The sequence below is a fragment of the Armigeres subalbatus genome, chromosome 2 (genome assembly GCF_024139115.2).
Source record: "Armigeres subalbatus isolate Guangzhou_Male chromosome 2, GZ_Asu_2, whole genome shotgun sequence".
Classification (NCBI taxonomy): domain Eukaryota; kingdom Metazoa; phylum Arthropoda; class Insecta; order Diptera; family Culicidae; genus Armigeres; species Armigeres subalbatus.
In genome coordinates, this window is record NC_085140.1 from 8,551,502 (window position 1) to 8,569,998 (window position 18,497).

Below are 18,497 nucleotides of genomic sequence, written 5' to 3' on the forward strand. Positions count from 1 at the left end.
TCTTGATTCGATTCGTGTTCGGCTCCATCGTTTTTCTGCTCAGCTAGCGCTGCTTTTCCTCTCCGGTTTTGTCGGGCGAACGATTTTTTTTGACCGTCTGCTAAAAAAAATAGTGGAAGTCTGTCGAAGGATTTTTGTACCGTCGCGTCGCGCTGGAAGGGGCAACTCGGGAAAAAGGTACAGACGGTCGAGAAGCAACCTTTAGCAAATTTTCCTGATCGCGAATTTTGAGTTTCAAACCATTGCTTGCCCGTTTCAAATTTCGGAGAATTCGAAATCGCAACTATCGGTGAATCAATCAGTGAGTGAAGCGTGAATCTATTCACCTTCTGGGTTTTTGTCTCCCTTTGCAAAGGCTGACAAACTTGCACAAAAATGTCTGTGAAAGGTGTGTATAACCCGCCGGAAGTGGTGTCCTCGAAGTGAATTGCAAAGTTGTCGGATTCTTTTGTGCTTCGTGATCCAATATGCACTGAAAAATCCTGGTAAATCGAGGCCAAAGCGGGAATATCCCGCGGGAGCATTTTCGCAGCTTGGAATACCAGGAGGTGCCATTTTTGCTGCTTCTCATCGCAGCAGTCATCCAAAGTATCAAGGCTGTTTTCGAGAAGGTGCAGCAGTTCATAGAAAAAAAGTGTTCGTGTTTTTTTTTCTCGAGAAAACGGAACCGGAAGGAAGATTTTTAGCACGAGTGAGAAGAAGGCAAAGTGCTAAAAGTGATGCAAATTTTCGATTGGATGTGCAAGGTTTTTTTTCCTGTTTTCGGGGAGAAAATGAAAAATCGATCCTGATGAATAGGAGACTCCCACTCTTCGTCTGCCATCGGCCGCAGTCGCCGCCGGTGTGATACGGTGAAAAAGAGAAGCTCCGCACGGTGTTCCAATCAAAGAGGCTTTGTTAAAATTGAAATCTTGAATTTATTATTTTTGCATTGGGCTTGAGGATAAAAATATCCAAAAATCGCATATATATAAAGGGGAAACATTATCAAAACTTCAATTTTTTTTAAGCATCTAAACAGCTATCATGTGCCTTCCCCCTTTTCAAGTATATATTTCATATAAATATTGCGAGGCCTAGAAGCAACTGAAAAGGGATTGCCAAAACATTATCTGTGTCCAATTTGAAGTTATTCAAACCTTCTAATGTTTAATGACATTATCGACCACCTCCTTGTAGTCAGTTGTGAAGATGAAAGTCATATTATAAGTACAGTCGACTCTCTACATCTCGATGTTCTATATCTCGATTTGTTTGAAGACTGTGTTTAGTTCTGCGTCTCTTAAATAATCACAGGAAGAAACTTTGGCTTGTTGATAGGTAGATCTGGATTCACCTGCGATCATGTCAGTTTTTTTTACAAAATGGTTTTAACAAACATTTTACAAGTCCTGTCAAAAAGTCACCACTTTAATATGGGGCTCCATACAAGTGGAGTGGTTTTATAATTATTTTCATCTAAAACGAGCCTTTGCAGAAAACATGCATACAAATAAAAATCATTAATTTAAAATTTTGGTCATTTAAGGCTGGGAGGCAACATATGTCCTTAATATATCCGCTAGTAATTAAGATTTTGATCCTCAAACATACCCATTTTGTATGAACATCAGCGCTGGTGTTATAATTATTTCAGGGAGTGTAATTCCAAATTTTATTCAAAAAATCTTAAAACTTTTCATCCGGAATTTTTCTGGATTCTGAATGCTTGAATTTTTTTTTCATAAATTTCTTCAACAAACTTTCATTAATGTTTTTTTGAAATAAAAGTTTCCTAACATATTTATTCTAAGGACAGTTCTTTTCTTTACAAGATTTTTTAAACTACACTTCTAAAAATCCACACATATATATTTGCAAAAATCCATAGATTTAACTTATGATGTATATCAGCGCACACATAGCCATTCTCCACGCGAACTACTAATAAAATATATCTCCAAATAAACTTTATGTGTGGTCTCGAATTAGCAATTATTTAATTTATGTGTGGTTCGATATCGATTATATTAGGGTGGAGCTATTGCAAAAATTTATAACGGCGACACATATATCTTATATAGATATTTTTGGCAGTGTAGTTCAAAACTCTTTCGAATGCAAAAAATCAATGCTTAAGAGATTTCCTAGAGTTCTAGCCATTTTTTTCCAGCAGTTTTTTCCACCAATTTGTCTAGTAGATCTTTTTTAGAAACTCCAGGAATTTCTTCCAAAATAATTCTTTTTTCGCGACTCAATTGACGTTTCCCGTCAAAATCCGTATTTTTTATTTTTTAAGCCTCCAACTATTTTTAAAATCAAAAACGAAAACCGAAAAAGTGCTGCACGTGTAAACCGGCCTGAAAAATTCCCCCGATGTTCGTTCAAAATCGAGCCAATCTAAAAAAACAGCACTTTTTCGTTTTTTTTTTGTTTTAAACTTTAAAAATACTTAAAGGCGTCAAAAATAAAACGACTGCTTTTGTAAACAAAGATACAAACGTCGATTTGACGAATATTATAACACCCCACGCAAACCAACATCATCAACAGGGAGCACAGGGTGTCTACTCATCTGTAAAAACAAAATTCCCTGATTTTTCCAGGTTTTTTCCAGGTGTTTTACATTAATTTCCAGGTAAAAACAAACGTGCCATACATAGATTTTTGAAGCAAAATAATCAATTCAAAAAAGTAAATATTGCGAAAAATATTTTTTTAAAGAATTTTTTGGTAGTCTCACATAAACAATGTTGTAAATTACTTAAGAAATTCCTCCAGGAATTCCTTTGCAAGTTCACCCGGAAATTGATCCAGCCATTCAATCAAAATTCCTTCAGGAATCACATAGAAAATTCCTCCGGGTATTCCTTTGAAAATTTCTCCATGGATTCCAGGATTTAATTTGAAAATTTCTTTGCTAAAACTTTAGAAAACATCTCAAGGAATTGTTCCGGAGATTCCTTTAGAGATGCATTTGGCCTAATACCTTTATAAAATACTTTGCAGATTTCTTCAGATATTCTTTTGAAATTTTTTTTAGGAGTTTCTTTGGAAATTTGATTAAGAATTCTTTCGGAAATTCCTTTGAATTTTATTTCAGTTGTTTATTTAAAGAAACTTAAGAAAACTTCTTAAGGAAATGTTTCGGAAATATCTTTGGGAATTTCTTCAGGAAATCCTTCAGTTCATCCTTCACTTCTTATGAAAACTCCTTCAGGAAATGTGTTGATGCAAAAATATTAGATTGCTGGGCCCATGACGCATAATACCTTCTTTATGTCGTGGGCTGTTTTTGGGACATTTTATACTTAACATCCTTTATACCTAACGAACTCATGCCTAACGTCCTTCCTTATACCTGTTCGCGAGACCAACATCTAGTTTGCTTGGACCTAGCAGCCAAGGTACCGGTACTATAAGAGTCAAACGGCCAAGTTATAGCCTATTCAGATTACGCCATTTATGATCATAAATATCATGATAAACAACAACCTGATGCAATCCCCATACATTCAATTTTCTTTCTCAGCTTTAACACGATATTTATTACGATGAATAATCTAATCGTAATCTGAATAGGCTTTACTGTAAAAACCTTCGGAAAATGCTTCGGATATTCTTTTGAAATTCCTTGGGATTTTTTAGGAACTCATTCAGAAGAATCTTTAGGAGAATTTTAGAAAACACCTGGAGGAGTTATTCCGGATATTTTGCTTTTAAGATTTCTTTGGAAATTCTTTGGGAATACCTGTAGAAACTTCTTTGAAAAATCCATTCGGGATTCCTTCGGCTATTCTTTCAAGAATTCTTTTAGCAAAAACCCTTCACAAATCACTTTACACTTTTTTTTAAATCCCTTCAGGTTCCCTTTCGGAAATTTCTTAAAGACTTAAAACCATACGAAAAATCGTCCGGAAATTCGTTTTGACATTCTTCTGATTTTTATCTTGGGAATTTCCCCAGAAATAATTTAGAAAATTGCTAATCTTTCTTAATTTAGTGATTTCTTTGAATAATTTCATGAAAAACTGATCCCGAAATTCCTTCGAAAGTTCCTCCAGGAATTGCTTTGAAAAATCCTAACTAATTTAGTATTTTTTAATATATTCATAAACAATTTACGAGAGAATACTCAAAAGCATTCGAAAAAGTAATCTCTAATTGATTTTCCGAATAAACTCCTAGATTTCACCAAGAATAGCTTCGGAAATTCTCCAGGAATTCTTTTGAAGATGGCAAAACGTTTTTTGCGAAACAACGATCCATTAATGTTCACTACATTTTCAATAGATTTAATTGGTATATTTATTCAAACACTTTTAATAATTTCTTTAATCTTTTGAAAGAATTTCACTCATGATCACCAGGTATTAAAATTTCCCTGATTATGTCAGGAATTCCCTGATAATTCCAGGTATTTTCCAGGTGGGGAGAAATTCCCTGATAATTCCAGGTTTTCCAGGTTTTTCCAGGTAGTAGACACCCTGGAGCAGACACCTTCTCTACAAAAGATATTTTAGTTAGATATTCAGATAAAGATTGTCGAGGATAGGGGATCTAAATGTCAATGAAGGAAAAATACATACGATTTGACAGTTAGGTACCACACATGTTTCGGACAGCAGAACAAAGGGAACCGAAGCGACAATCTTTATCTGGTAACAAAAATATCTTTTTTTCTCTACCTATTGATGGTGTTGGTTTGCGTGGGAGTGCTATCAGATTCGTCAAATCGACGTTTGAACTTTTGTTTACAAAAGCACCCAAGTATCCTTAACGGAACTTTAAAGTTCACTTTTACGCTCCCACCATACAAAAAATTACTTAAAATGAGAGCTGATTAAGCCAAAATAGCCCTTCTTATCCGAACTTCTGGTTGCTTGAGCAGACAAGTCGTTTTGAAAATTTTATCTTGAATTACCCAAGTAACACCAAGCATTACAATATTGCACATATATCAATCACAAATCGGCATGCTAAATGCTAATAGCATTAGATCTGTTTTAACGATGTGTTGTTGCATTTATTTATCAACTGTCAGACAACGATACTCTAAATCAGCAGTACGAATGCAGCGATGCATTACTGGTGCTTTATTTCAACATGGCAAAGTAATGAACCATTAATTCGGTCTTATAATTGCCCTTTTCCACTTTAAGTAAGCTTTTCGGGCTGTGTTTTTTACAAGCATATATAGCTTCATGGTTACTTGGGTATTATAATCTTCTTGTTTAATAAGTTCTATCCAGCTTTTTGCGCACGGTCATGGCGGCTCTGTTGATTCAAAAGTGTATCCGTCCCCGTACTTCTTTGGCATCTGAATTGGGTTTTACATTTCGATTACCCTCTCCCCTCATCCTGGAACAGAAGGAAAACGGAATGTCAAACCCAAGCCAGATGTCAATGAAGTACAGGGACGGATACACTTTTAAATCAACAGAGCCGCCATTACCGTGCGCGAAAAGCTGGATTAGATATTCTGCTATTGAATTGGGTGTTGTGATGGTTGAAAAACATTTAACATTGAGCTAGTCCAACCTTTTATAAAAAAGAATCATTATTGCAAGATAGCTGATTCATTTGGGATTTTTTGATAAACAACTAATGTTGTGGCGATTAAATCGCTAATTTGGCACTGTTTCCAAAGCAGATACAAAACGAATTATTGTTGATCAGAACAATCTCAAGAATATAGCGTAGGCGTACTATGGCTCATATACATCAGGGCAATAAGTATAACGAGTATACCGCAAAATATTGGTTACAACTCAACTACCTATCAAACTGATTCAAAGATTTGACCCAACGACTCTCGTGTGTGTGCACGTTATCTATATCTAGACTTCAGTAGCTGACACTAGGGTACTTAAGCAACCAGGTTGGATAGGCACTAGACTATAGCAAGATTTGCGCAACTAGATACAAGAAAGTGCAAGAAATGTAGATTAATTTTCAAGAAATTCGTTATAACTCACATCATCCACGTTTTCACCGATTTCTCTATGTTCCCGGTTTGTTGTCGTCTACCAGTGCCATTGCATCGACCGTACCGCCACAAAGGCTGGTGTGAGTAAGTCTTGCAGGGCTGTAGAGCACATTCAAGGTTGCTAGATTGCACAGCAACATTCCCGCCCCCGTTACACTGCCTGCTATGAACAGTTTGACTCGGATTTCCCACATCTAGAACAGCCAGCATACATACTGGTCTACGCAGAAACCCCGATCGTGTCTGGACTGTTGCCCTTCGTACGCGCCCATCCGGTCCAGGATGGATCTCCGACACTTGTCCTCGTCACTGGCGGAGACAGAGGTGGGGCACCACACGATGCAATCACACTATTGTTTTCATAGGCTATTGTTCTTGCGCCAAGTGGTGCCCCACCAAATAACAATAGCTGGCTCCGCCAGTGGTCCTCGTAACCAACTATTCCTCTTTGAGCTTTCTGCTAAGAGAACAAGATCTCCTACTTCGATAGGTTTAATATCCTTGAACCATTTAGTCCGTCTGCGAGTTGTCGGCAAATACTCTTTTAGCCAACGATGCCAGAAGAGATCTATCTGGTGACGAAGTTGTGTCCAGTTGTTAAGAAGTGCTTTTCGGTCAGCAGTGCGGCTTGCCGGTGGTTGCTTGACTCCGCTACTACTTCCGAGCAAAAAGTGATTTGGCGTAATAGCTTCTTGTTCTTCAGATTTCGGTATGTTAATGTCTATGCTCTCAATAGCGCCGTGTCCATTTGGAGAACCTTTCGAATTCTACTGTAGGTTCATAATTCTGAACTCCATGAACAAAACAGTTTCGAAGGTCTTCTTCAGCGATCATGTTCTGTTTGCATTTTTGATGCGGCCAGTGTTGCTCGGTACAGTACAGAAACTCCGGCCCTTGGAACCAACTCCCTTCCGAAGAAAGACTGGGTCCTTTACCCCAGAATTTTTCATAGATATTCCCACAACATGGGGCCCACCTTAGCCGTGTGGTAAGTTGCGTGGCTACAAAGCAAGAAGCAAGACCATGCTGAGGGTGGCTGGGTTCGATTCCCGGTCCCGGTCTAGGCAATTTTCGGATTGGAAATTGTCTCTACTTCCCTGGGCATAAAAGTATCATCGTGCTAGCCTCATAATATACGAATGCAAAAATGGTAACCTGGCTTAGAAAGCTCGCAGTTAATAACTATGGAAGTGCTTAATGAACACTAAGCTGTGAGGTGGTTCTGTCCTAGTGAGGGGATGTAATGCCAATAAGAAAAGAAAAAGATTCCCACAACGTAACGTTGGAATTCCACACTATCAAAAATCCAAAAAAAATATCAATAAAAATGTTTAGAAATTTACAAATCAATTTTACGTCCCGCTATAGAAGAATTCACATAAAGGTTATTAGTCAGATATGGGTTATTAATTATGTGAATATAGTAGAATAAAATTTCGAAAAGCTTCCTGCTAAAACTAAGGCGAACTTCCAGCGGGAAATCCAAAGGATTTCCCGATGAAATCCAAAGAATTCAGAGGTCGAAGGTCGAAAGTTGTTTGGCCGAATATGTGAACAACCCATTTGGCTGAAGCTTTATATAGTCTCAAGTTTTTTGGCCGAAAGCGTCATTTAGTCGAAGAGATATATGGCCGAAAATGTCGTTCGGCCACACAATTCCTTTGGCTGAAAAAGTCGGTTGGTCGAATAGTCGTTTGGCAGAACTTTCGCCGAAAGTGTCGTCTGACTAAATAGGTCATTTGAATAAAAATGCCGTTTGATTGAATTAGCTGTTTGGAATTGAGTTTTCGTGGAATGATTAAAAAAAATTTCGAAGAACTATTCTTGGATATTCTGAACAATTTTCTGAAGAGAACGAGTCAAGAGAAGTCGAGTCAAGTACAAGACACTGAAGATGACCTCACAGTTGAGGTCGAAATACGTATCTGCGTAGGAATTAAATGTAGAGTACTCAACTCGTCTTAGACGGTTGAATACATTCCACTAAAAAGAGCTTAAAATATTTTTTCTTTCTGAAGAGATTTGAAACAATTTCCCGTGATAATTTTGTGGAATGCACTTGTCATAAGACGAGTTAATACAATCCCATTGAATTCCACCACTTAATTGTATCTTGACAGATACGTATTTCGACCTCAAATGTAAGGCCGTCTTCAGTGTCTCGTACTTGACTCGGAAGTCGAGTCAAGTACGAGACACTGAAGACGGCCTTACATTTGAGGTCGAAATACGTATCTGTCAAGATACAATTAAGTGGTGGAATTCAATGGGATTGTATTAACTCGTCTTATGACAAGTGAAGACATTCCACTAAAAAGCTCAAAATAATTTTCTTATCTTTGTGGAATGGCTCATGTAACTTCCGAAGCATTTTCCACGGAAATTCTAAACATTTTTTCTTGGAAGTTCCAAGGAATTTCTCACGGAATTGATACAAAGATTTCCGCATATCTCGAGAACAATTTGCATGTGGATAAAAACAAGTTTTGACGCTTGCTTCTTAATTACATCAACTTCTTCTGATAACTTCATCGTCTCCATTAATTTTGGGTGAGACAAAGTTCGACGTGTCAGCTAGTATTAAAATAAAAATGAGTTCATTATATGAGTCTGGGATTTGAATCAAAACGGTAGGTTTCAAAAGAGCCCCTGATAATATTTTAACATACCTACCAAACCCTTCACTGCAAAATGCGGTGTTCGCTCAATTTCACATTTTTTTAAAGCATGAACTACGAAAACTAAAACAACACATACTTCATATATGCTTCAAGTCCTCCCATTTGTATAGGGACCTACTTATTTTCAACTCACGCAAGGATTAAAAATTTCTTTTGGTTTTCATTTTTTTTAACTATTTAGGTGTTTTTTAAAAGAGGCTTTCAAATAAGTCTAATGATTGGAACACCGTTTCACTATCTTTAAACAGAGATACAGAGCATTATCATGACACTATTTGACAAAGTGTGCTATAGTGGATAATAGCATATTTGACAAGATCTCTGTACTAAGATTTGAATTGAATTTCACGAATTTTACTTCATTTGAAAAAAAGAAAACGTCCGGTGACGTTTTGAGGTTGTGATACGGGGAATCGATTGATTTTCGTGCTTTTTCTTGTTTCTCGGTTCGTGTTTTTTTCCTTCACTTGACATCTTCTATCTTCCAACCCGCTGTGCTGTGTGCCACCATCAGTTCCAGCTCTGCTGGGGCTGATGGCGAACGGCAATGTGACGGGGACAATAACTACGCGGCGACGATGAAGCGAGCGAATACTATCTACGTAGTAGAGGTACCTCATCCGATAGCTTCTCTGTGCTTTGCCGTCAGCACTTGACAAGAGCAGCGCTGAACTGGAAGAGGAACCAAGTGCAAGCGAACGAATGTGTGCGTTTCGATGGTAAATGGCTTTTCCTCATCCACATCGGACGACGTTGTTTCGGGTGTTTTACGTTTTTTTTTGCGACGCGTTTTTCGTTCGCTCCGGATTCGAGCTCGTGTGTTGAATGTGGAGTGGACCACGAATATCGTCAAGGCAGAGTATTATCGCGCATACACTCCCCTGGAATTAATAATAAAGTGGATTGTATACGATGCTTTCACCACTACTTCGATGGTAGCATTGTGTTTACTTACAGTAGAGAATTTATTCGTTATTTTCAAACAGGACAAAAGTATGAACGTTTGTTCATTTTTATCTAAAATTTATTATAATCATTGTATTAATTTAATTAAAATCATGTTTTTCTTTAGTATTATTTACTATTATTGTCTAAATTTAAGAGGCTTTCAACCCTTGGCTGACTCACCTCTAGAATTTTCCTTTAGTATTTTTTTTCTTGTCTATCAATTTTCCAAATATCTCAATATCTGCTAGGATTCTGTATTTTTTTTGTAGCGTGTTACTAGAATTCAACATTTTTAATACTTATTACATATTCCATTCAACATCAACATTTTTTCAAAATGTCCTCATGTAACAATCCAATTCTATATTTTTGTTTCAACAGTCATCTTTTTGGCTGATCCTTTTATTTGCTCAATTGTTAACACCGATGGGAAAAATAGTTATTGTCACCTATTTTGTTCGGCAACTTCATTTCGAATCCAAAATTGGCATACCCCTCGGCGATTTGTTGACTCCAGAAAAACGAAGCTACGAGAGAAAAACAAAAAGCAAACCCGTGCATTTGTGTTTGTGAAGGCCAACGCCGTACTTGAGCAGGAGAGACCCAGTGCTCGGTCGGAACCCTTCGGAACGGTACTTTCAACCAGCAGCCGAACGACTGCGAGAAAACGGGTTAATTTTTCGCGTGTGCTAGACAGAGACAAACAGCATGCTGATTGGGAAGAGATCGGGTTTTCCGAGTGTGGTGCAGCTGTGTTGGTGGATTTCACGATCATTCTCAAAAGCTCATCATTCATCAATGAGGGGGTGGGTGTCGGTTGTTGGTGAGCTGGCTGATGTCAGCCTGAAGATATTCGAAACGAAAGTGTGTTGATTTTTAGCACCAGTGATGCCGGTTATGAAAATCAATACTGTTTGAAAAAATTTGTGAATAATAAGTGCTTTAGTCGAATGCTACATATTTTGATAATATAACCGAACAAAATCCAATTTAATCTTCAAGATTATCTCTAAATATCGTATAACTTTTTCTTATGTGGAGGTTTTTGTGGAGTCAAAAATGTCACTTTTGGCATTTCAATGCAACAAAAATGTTATCTTCTTACACTGTTATTGATGTTCGAATAATTCCTCTAGTGAACACCGCGTGGCGCTGGTGACGGATGCTTTAATGAAGGAAAATTTCCAAAAGAAATAAGGAGCTTAAATCAAGAATAGTGCATAGTGGACATGTTAATCAAAAATTAGCATAATCAAACAATACATTTCCGATACACCGACATAAACTGTTTCGTATGAGTTCAGTTCAATAGTGGCTACGTGTTTCCTTCGTTTTCCCGCCGACCGAACATCGAATTCGAAAACAAGTAGCGGAATGACAGAACTGACAGTTCGTCGGCCACCGTTGACAAGCCCGGTCAGGCAGCGCAACTGCGTTCGAACAAAAATGGGCAGTGTCACTTCGACAGAAAATGGCGTCTGCCAACTTTTTGGAGGAAGCTCTTAAATCAGATGTCGATGAATCCGCGGTGAGTGCGATCGTCGGAACGCTTGAAAATCAGTTGGATCAATCCAGTACGACCCAGGTGCAACAAGTCGCGAAAAATTTCGAGTGCGGAAACGGTGGGAACAGTATAAATAGTGCAATTGTGTCAAATGGAGGAACGACCCCCATTTATAGTGCAGTGCAGCAGCAGAAACACAGCAATCATGGTGTTGCCAATGGTGAAATCGTATCTAATGTTATGAACAGCAGCAACATCACCAACAATAACAACAACAATAATAACAGTAAAACATTTATCATAGCCACTGGTGGTGGCCAGAACGTAATCAACAGTGCGGGTTCTGGTGCCACGACAGTGGTCCTCGGGAAGAATATTACGGTTTCATCTAGCGGCGGCGGAATTCAACCGTCGTCAACACCTCCCGCGTTGATTTCGACGGTTCCGACGGTTTCGTCATCATCTGGCATCAACATCATTAGCAACCAGATAGTGGTTTCTGCCGGGGGACCCCCTCCGCCACCGTTCCACGTTACAAGCAACAGTATCAGCAATATTAACAACAACGCCACTATCCACCACCAGACGACGAACATGCCAAAGAATGAACCAGTAAAGTTGGTTTATCCTGCTCATGGTGGTGGCGCCGGAACGCCGAATGCTGGTACTCAAGCGGTGCTCAGCATGAACAACAATCGCGTTACGCTCACCTCGACGGCACTGCCGAACGGGACCATCTCCCTGTCGCAGGCGCCACAGCTGATACAGACCGGCGCCACTGGGAAGACCACCATCCAGGCAACGAGCGGCGGTCAACCGGTGGGGCCCGGCCAGCCGCAAACGCTTATCATCAAGAACCAGCAAACCGGAGCCGTGATGAACTCCGGTGCGCCCGGCATCGTAACGATGTCGAAACCGATCAACAATCAGGTAACCTGGCAAACGAGTCCTAACCTTCGTCAAATCGTAGCCTTTAACTACTGCACAAATATTGATACCTGAACATCCCACCCTAGCCTGGAGAAGGATTAATAACTTTTGTTGATAAACCTAGCCTCTGTCCTTTTTTTTACACCCAATAACACTTTCATAAAAGACAAAACGAAGCGTACGGTATTTACTTGATGTGGCTTAACATAATTTGATAGGTTTGATATTGTATATAGGTACTAAGCTAGGCTTGACAGTTTTTTTTAATGGTGAGCGACGCTTTTTATTTTGTTCAAGCCTTGGATAAGTTCTATCAATAACTGCCTGGCAGAACGATTCCAAGGTGGGGGGTCGTACACTTATTACGTAAGCATTTTTTCCGGGATTTTCGATCCCCCCTCCCCCCATGTAAGATTTTTTTCATACAAATCAAGCATAATTTTTCATAACGACGTATGTAACAATTATGAGGATTCGAGAAATCCTTTGCAGAAAGTTGGCAAAACTTTTTCTAAAACTGTTTTAAAACTAAATCTTTTTCAATACTTTTTCCGCTGGCATGCATCATTACATGACACGTAATAAGCGTGCTTCACAGCAAAGCTCAGTTCATTCAAATTCACTGTGAAAAACGATAAAATTATACATACACCGGTATGCTACACGTACGTCGGTGTACATTGGTCAGTTTTCCATAGTGCACTGATTGACGCAACTGCAGTTTTGTTTTGTTTTGCTTTTTGTTACATAGGTCGTTCTTAGTTCCCATATGTTAAAGCGACGTATGTAACAGTGAGACTCAAAAATAGAAATTTTTACATACGTCGATTCGCAAAAGATTGAATTAAAGAATTTCAAGATCTAAAATTAGTAAAATCGATGCGTATTATATAAAGCCGCGTGTGATTGTCACGTTGTATTAAAAACCCGTTTTGTTTACTTTTGTTACATACGTCGTTATGAAAAATTATGCTTGAAATGTTTTTTTATTTATATGGTGCGTAAGAAAACGACCGACCCCCCCCCTCCTCCTATAAGTGTTTACGTAATATGTGTACGACCCCTAGGGTAGTGTGGGTCATCATATACGTTTAGTGTTATATATAGGGGCGATTCAAATATGACGTCCACTACCTTTCGAGATTTCTAGATCCCATCACCCCCTTCCTCACGCTTTTTTACTTCCTCTTTCCCTAAAACCTGCGACGTCATTTTTGAACGACCCCATAGCGCGTGTTGTATACACATTTTTATATTTATAATTATGTTATCATTCATAACTATCTAGAGATTGTGTCATATTACAGTGAACTTTTTCTTTTCCAAGACAAAAGGGATCATCGAGGATATCGAGTTAAAAGGGCCAATATTTTGTTTTACTTATAACCATTAACATTTAAAAAACCTCTCGATATTTTTCTTTATTTACTTCAATCTTTGGCTGTTTTATCTAGCCCCTTTCTTCTTTATTGTATGAAACAAAGCAGTTACAATCATTTTAAAATAACATGTATATTTATATGAAATGTCATATACATCATTTTCAGTAAACTTTGACTTATAGGGTAACATCTATATCAGGTGATATAGCTTGTAGTCTGAATACCCAAACAAAACATTGAATTGGACGATAAACGCTGTCAATTCTCTTAAATCGGGACCGCTTTGCGATTTGGGCGTAACTTATTTTGTAAACAAACATTGGAAGGCGAATTCCTGCTAAAACAAGCATTTCATAAGGAAACCACGGTATGGATCCGATAGATTAAGCTTTCCTCTACCAGATAAGGGAATTAGTTTAGGATGAAAACGCTTGCATTCTCCGGAATTCATGAAGCAATGTTTGTTTACAAAATAAGTTACGCCCAAATCGCAAATCAGTCCCGAAATCTTTGGGCTTGCCAATCGGCGATGTCAAACGATGACGACACACGATAACAGCCGTGACCGATATAACCTGTTGCTTTCGGGTAGGCCGGCTGTAAAAACCGAATGATTAGCCTTTTATCGTCGTCATCGTCGCCAGCTAAACGACTACGACCGACCGACGTCTATTGGCTGTCTAAGGCTTCGCGATGAAGGACCACACTGGCAATGCGCCAACGCAGAATCAGTTGTTTTCTCCAGCAACGTTCTCGCCAAATTGAATTCAATTTCGGGTGATTTTCGGGAAATGTTATTTCTGTTTTTAATAAACTAGGTATGGGTTCAAACATTTACATTTCAAAAATTGGTCCCCTACACAGGGATGGGAAAAATCATTTTTTTATCGTCTGATAATGATTCAGCGCAACACACTGCCCCTACATTTTCAACATGCGGGGAGAAAAAATTGATATATGATATTAAAAAATGCAGCGAATATTCGACCAGTCCAGCCAGATTTCAAAACTAAGTCAGGTGTTTTAATTGTAGTAAAAATGTTGATATATTTCTACATCGAAAGAATCTTGACAATTTCTTCAAATCAAGCCAAAAAGCAACTTATAAATAAATTTATCATCTTGGAATAAACAACTTTCGTTTTGGTCCAAAGAAAGGAAAATTGCATCAACATATGTGAAACTGTTGAATTATTTCCAATATGTAATTGTTAAAATGTTTAAAGTTTTGTAATTTGTAATTTTATTCATTCAGTTTTGCGTGATCCTGTAGGTACAGACCTTATTTTTAGCGCAACTTTAGCTTCATATTAACTGGTTTCAAAAGATGATTTTTTGGGCAAGAAATGTGTTGAATTTATTTGAAATGATTAATATTTTGCACCTGTTTGGATCATGAACTAATAATGTTATGCCAAATGATTGCCACTTTTAATGTTATCCTATTGGACACTGTCTCTACGTCTGTTATTTATTGAGTTTGTCTCAGGCTAGTTCTTACGTTCATGGTTTTCAGATTTTTACAAAATTTAATTTAAATTATCAAGCTAAAAAATACGTTGATTGTATTGTAAACAATTGGAAATGGATCCTTTTTGTTCTTCAATGGTTCTTGCGCTACTGTACAACCTAGCGTTCTTTACCACAATTATAAACTAAAAGCTTTACTCTGTCTGTCATTGCATTGAAATTTAAAATAATATGGATCAATTACAGCATGTGTTTCGAAATAATTGTGCTGTTAAAATTTTCGAGCGGTTCCAAACATTTTCAAACCCATTTCGGCACGCACGTACGACTACGGCTTTGAATTTGGCCAAAGAATATACTTTATGCTTGTTTATTTTTCTCGACAGCATGTATGATCTAGAGGTGTGCGCCGGTCCAAAAATCGGCGGTGCCGGCGTTTGTCAGAATTTAGGACGGCGGCGGCCGCGTGAATCAGCGTGGAGATTTTTTACGTTCGTTTCTTGAAGTTTTTTTTTTCTGCATTTTTTCAGGATGTTTTCAAGACTTCAACGGGAGAATCTTTTGAATTCCGACGGAAAAATCTGATGAACTTCTCCCGAAAATTCTCTGAGCTTTGCCAAAATATTCATATCAAAATTATTTTCGGATTTTCCATGGCAACTACTTTGAAGTTTTGAGAATTCTTTGGAATTTCCAAGGAACCACTTGGGATTTCCAAGGAAAATTATTTCAAGTTTCCACATGAAAATGTTCGGAAAATCCACGAAAAGTTTCTGTTGAGTATTTTTCGAAATTAACATGAACGTTTGGCAAAACGGTTATATAACGGAAAACAGTTTGGCCATAAAATTTCTTTTAGCCAAAGTGACATACAGCCGAACCGAAAAGCACTCTTTCCTAACACGTCGTTTGGCTGAAATGGTCGTTTGGATAAATAGATTATAAGGCCGAAAATGTCGTTCGGTCTAAATGGTTGTTTGACAGAAAAACTCATTTGGTCGAAAATGCCATTTGGTCCAACGACCAAATGTTGATTACTGAACGGGTAATATGGTCAAAAATATCCACCCGTTTGGTCAAATAACATTTTCGGTCAAATGGCCTTTCTGCCAAACGACCATTTCGGCCACACAACTTTTTCGGTAAAATGGCCTGTCGGCCGAAAGACATTTTTAGCTAAATAAAATTGTTGGCCAGATGGGATTTGGCCTAATGGTTTGTTAGGCCAACAGTCATCTAGCCAAATTAAATAAGGCCGAGTTAAACGTTTGTCCAAAACGGTATTAGGTCAAAAATGGTTCAACCGAAAATGCCATTGGACGGAAAGCGACAAACAGCCGAAAGGCTCATTCGGCCGAATTGATAATTTGACCGAAAAAGTTGTTTGCTCTTAAGTTGTTTGTCATTTGTGCGAAGTGGTCGGTTGGTCAAAAAAGTCTTTGGCCCGAAAATGTCCTTTTTGCAAAACGAGCATTTCAGCCAAACGGCATTTTCTCCCAAATGACCTATTTTGGTCATATAAGCGCTTTATTCTGCTCCAACGTTTGTTGGGCGTTGTGTCATTCGGCAAAATGCTTTGTGCCAAACGACTCTTCTCCGTTCAAAAATGCTATTTACAGGGTCCTGCAATTGAACTGCTACATAAGTGAGTAAAAGTAATATAATACAAAATACGTGGGCACGTCGTTACTTTGATACCAGGGGTTGGGTCTTACGACAGGATTACACGCCATTTCGGGTCATTTCGAGATAAGAGCGGCCAGCGAGTTTGCTGGACATAAACCCTGTGTATTTCACTGTCAGGAGTATGTTGGAGGCCGCGGCTGCTCTAAAATATCATGTTTTTTGTGCAAGTCCTGCAGTGACATCTGGTGACTACGATGCGTTCCTCAATCGTCTGCAACGAGTTGTTCAGCTCAAGGACAAACTTTCTGGCACATCTTGGCGTATGTAATTGACCGACATGTGCCAAAGAAATCACAGAATGGATCGCACCCTCCATGGTTCTCGACTGAACTACAAAAAATGAAGTCCACTAAGAGAGCAGCTTTCAGAATTTTCTCAAAACATCGAACGCTACCTCTGAGAAACCATTATGTGAGGCTTAATCATGAATACCAACCGATAGGCTCGGCAAAGCATTGCACGGTACTAACTAGATCTTGAGCACAAATTAAAATCTAAACCAAAATTATTCTGGAATTACGTCAACGAACAGCGCAAGGAATCCGAGCTTACAATGAATTTGAATGGTGAAATCGCCTCAACTACTCAGGAAGTTTGCAGCCTATTTGCCGAAAAATTCGCAGTGACGAAAGGTTGAATGACAGCCAAGTCTTTATCGCAGCAACATACAACCAGTCCTTGAGTGCGATCAACATCGATGATCTTCGATAATCAATGGATTTTTTCCCTCTTGCTGGCAGTTTGCACTAATGTTTCCAGGGAGACAAACGCGATGTGAACAACTATTGAGGGATTACGTCATTGTCTGCCATCTTGAAGCTGTTCGAACTCGTCATTATGGAACCACTGCTTTCACACTGTAAGCAACTTCTTAGTGATGATCAGCACGGATTTACTGTCGGCCGCTCAACTACCACCGATTCTATTTAATCTATTTCAACGATGTACTGTACTGCCGTTGGACGCATAAATGTCACATGTTACATTTTAACATTTTTGAGGTTTTGATGTTCAACGTTCAACGACTGCGTGTTTGGCGACGTGTAGCCATGGACCGAGCCGAATGGAGAAGACTCTTATATACCGCACAGGCCACTTCGGCCTTAGTCTGAATAAATAATAAATAAATGTTCAACGTCATAATTTGATAAGTATTTTCGAAATATTTTGTCAAAATAAAAGTTTTATTCTAAAAAACTCGAAAGAAATGTGAAGTCAATTTGTCATATTCGAACAAATGGACTCATACTTGTCACACCGGGATAAATGGACGCATATTTGTCACACTAAAAAAGAGATATAACAATCACACAAAAAGACACATAGCACTGCGTGATGTGTCCTGAGGACCGTCCATAAAATATACCATGCTTTTGAGGTCATCTACAATACACGTGGGTAGTTTAGAAGGGTGGCTGGTAAGTGAGCAAGGTCTTTCCCTACTTTCCGAATTTATATGGACGATTGTTCATGGAAAAAAGGGAAGGTATTATATTGTCTAGAATCTCTCAAAGTATAACGTGAACGGCTTCTTGGGAGAAGACGATATGAAACTGTGACATAATTTAAATTTTCAAGGCCTGTAAAAAAGTGATAAAGAGGAACCCTTTAGCAAACCCGTTTTTTTTCTAAAACTCATAATTATTGTGACATGTTATGGCGATAAAATTTATTCAAAGTATGAAACGAGTACAAAGATTAATCAGACGCTTCTTGCTTCGTCCCAAGATCAATGAAAAACGATTTTTCCTTTTCGGTAACAACAGGTTGAACCACTTTTATTAGAGAAGTTTTCTTTTCTTCTTCAATTCCTAGAGGAGCATTTTGCCAACGTACATTTGTATCATGAGAGGATGAATTCTGCACAACCAACTTAAATTGCTTTTTGGAAAACAACTTTAGCAGTACTTAAGGTCTTTACTATTGAT

The 18,497-nt window shown here is 38.4% G+C and overlaps 1 protein-coding gene across 8 annotated transcripts in view; it reads left to right on the plus strand.

The window, feature by feature from the left end:
* Window positions 1-18,497, plus strand: part of LOC134217648 (transcription initiation factor TFIID subunit 4) — a 49,065-nt gene continuing 30,568 nt past the window's right edge. For 2 of the 8 annotated variants that reach the window (XM_062696455.1, XM_062696456.1), the window contains exons 1-2: window positions 1-388; window positions 10,734-12,031. In XM_062696455.1, coding sequence (XP_062552439.1) covers window positions 11,069-12,031 — 963 coding nt within the window. In that variant the 5' untranslated portion in view covers window positions 1-388; window positions 10,734-11,068. The remainder of the gene's footprint in view (window positions 389-10,733; window positions 12,032-18,497) is intronic. The other 6 variants (XM_062696451.1, XM_062696454.1, XM_062696458.1 and 3 more) reach the window with 4 other exon arrangements.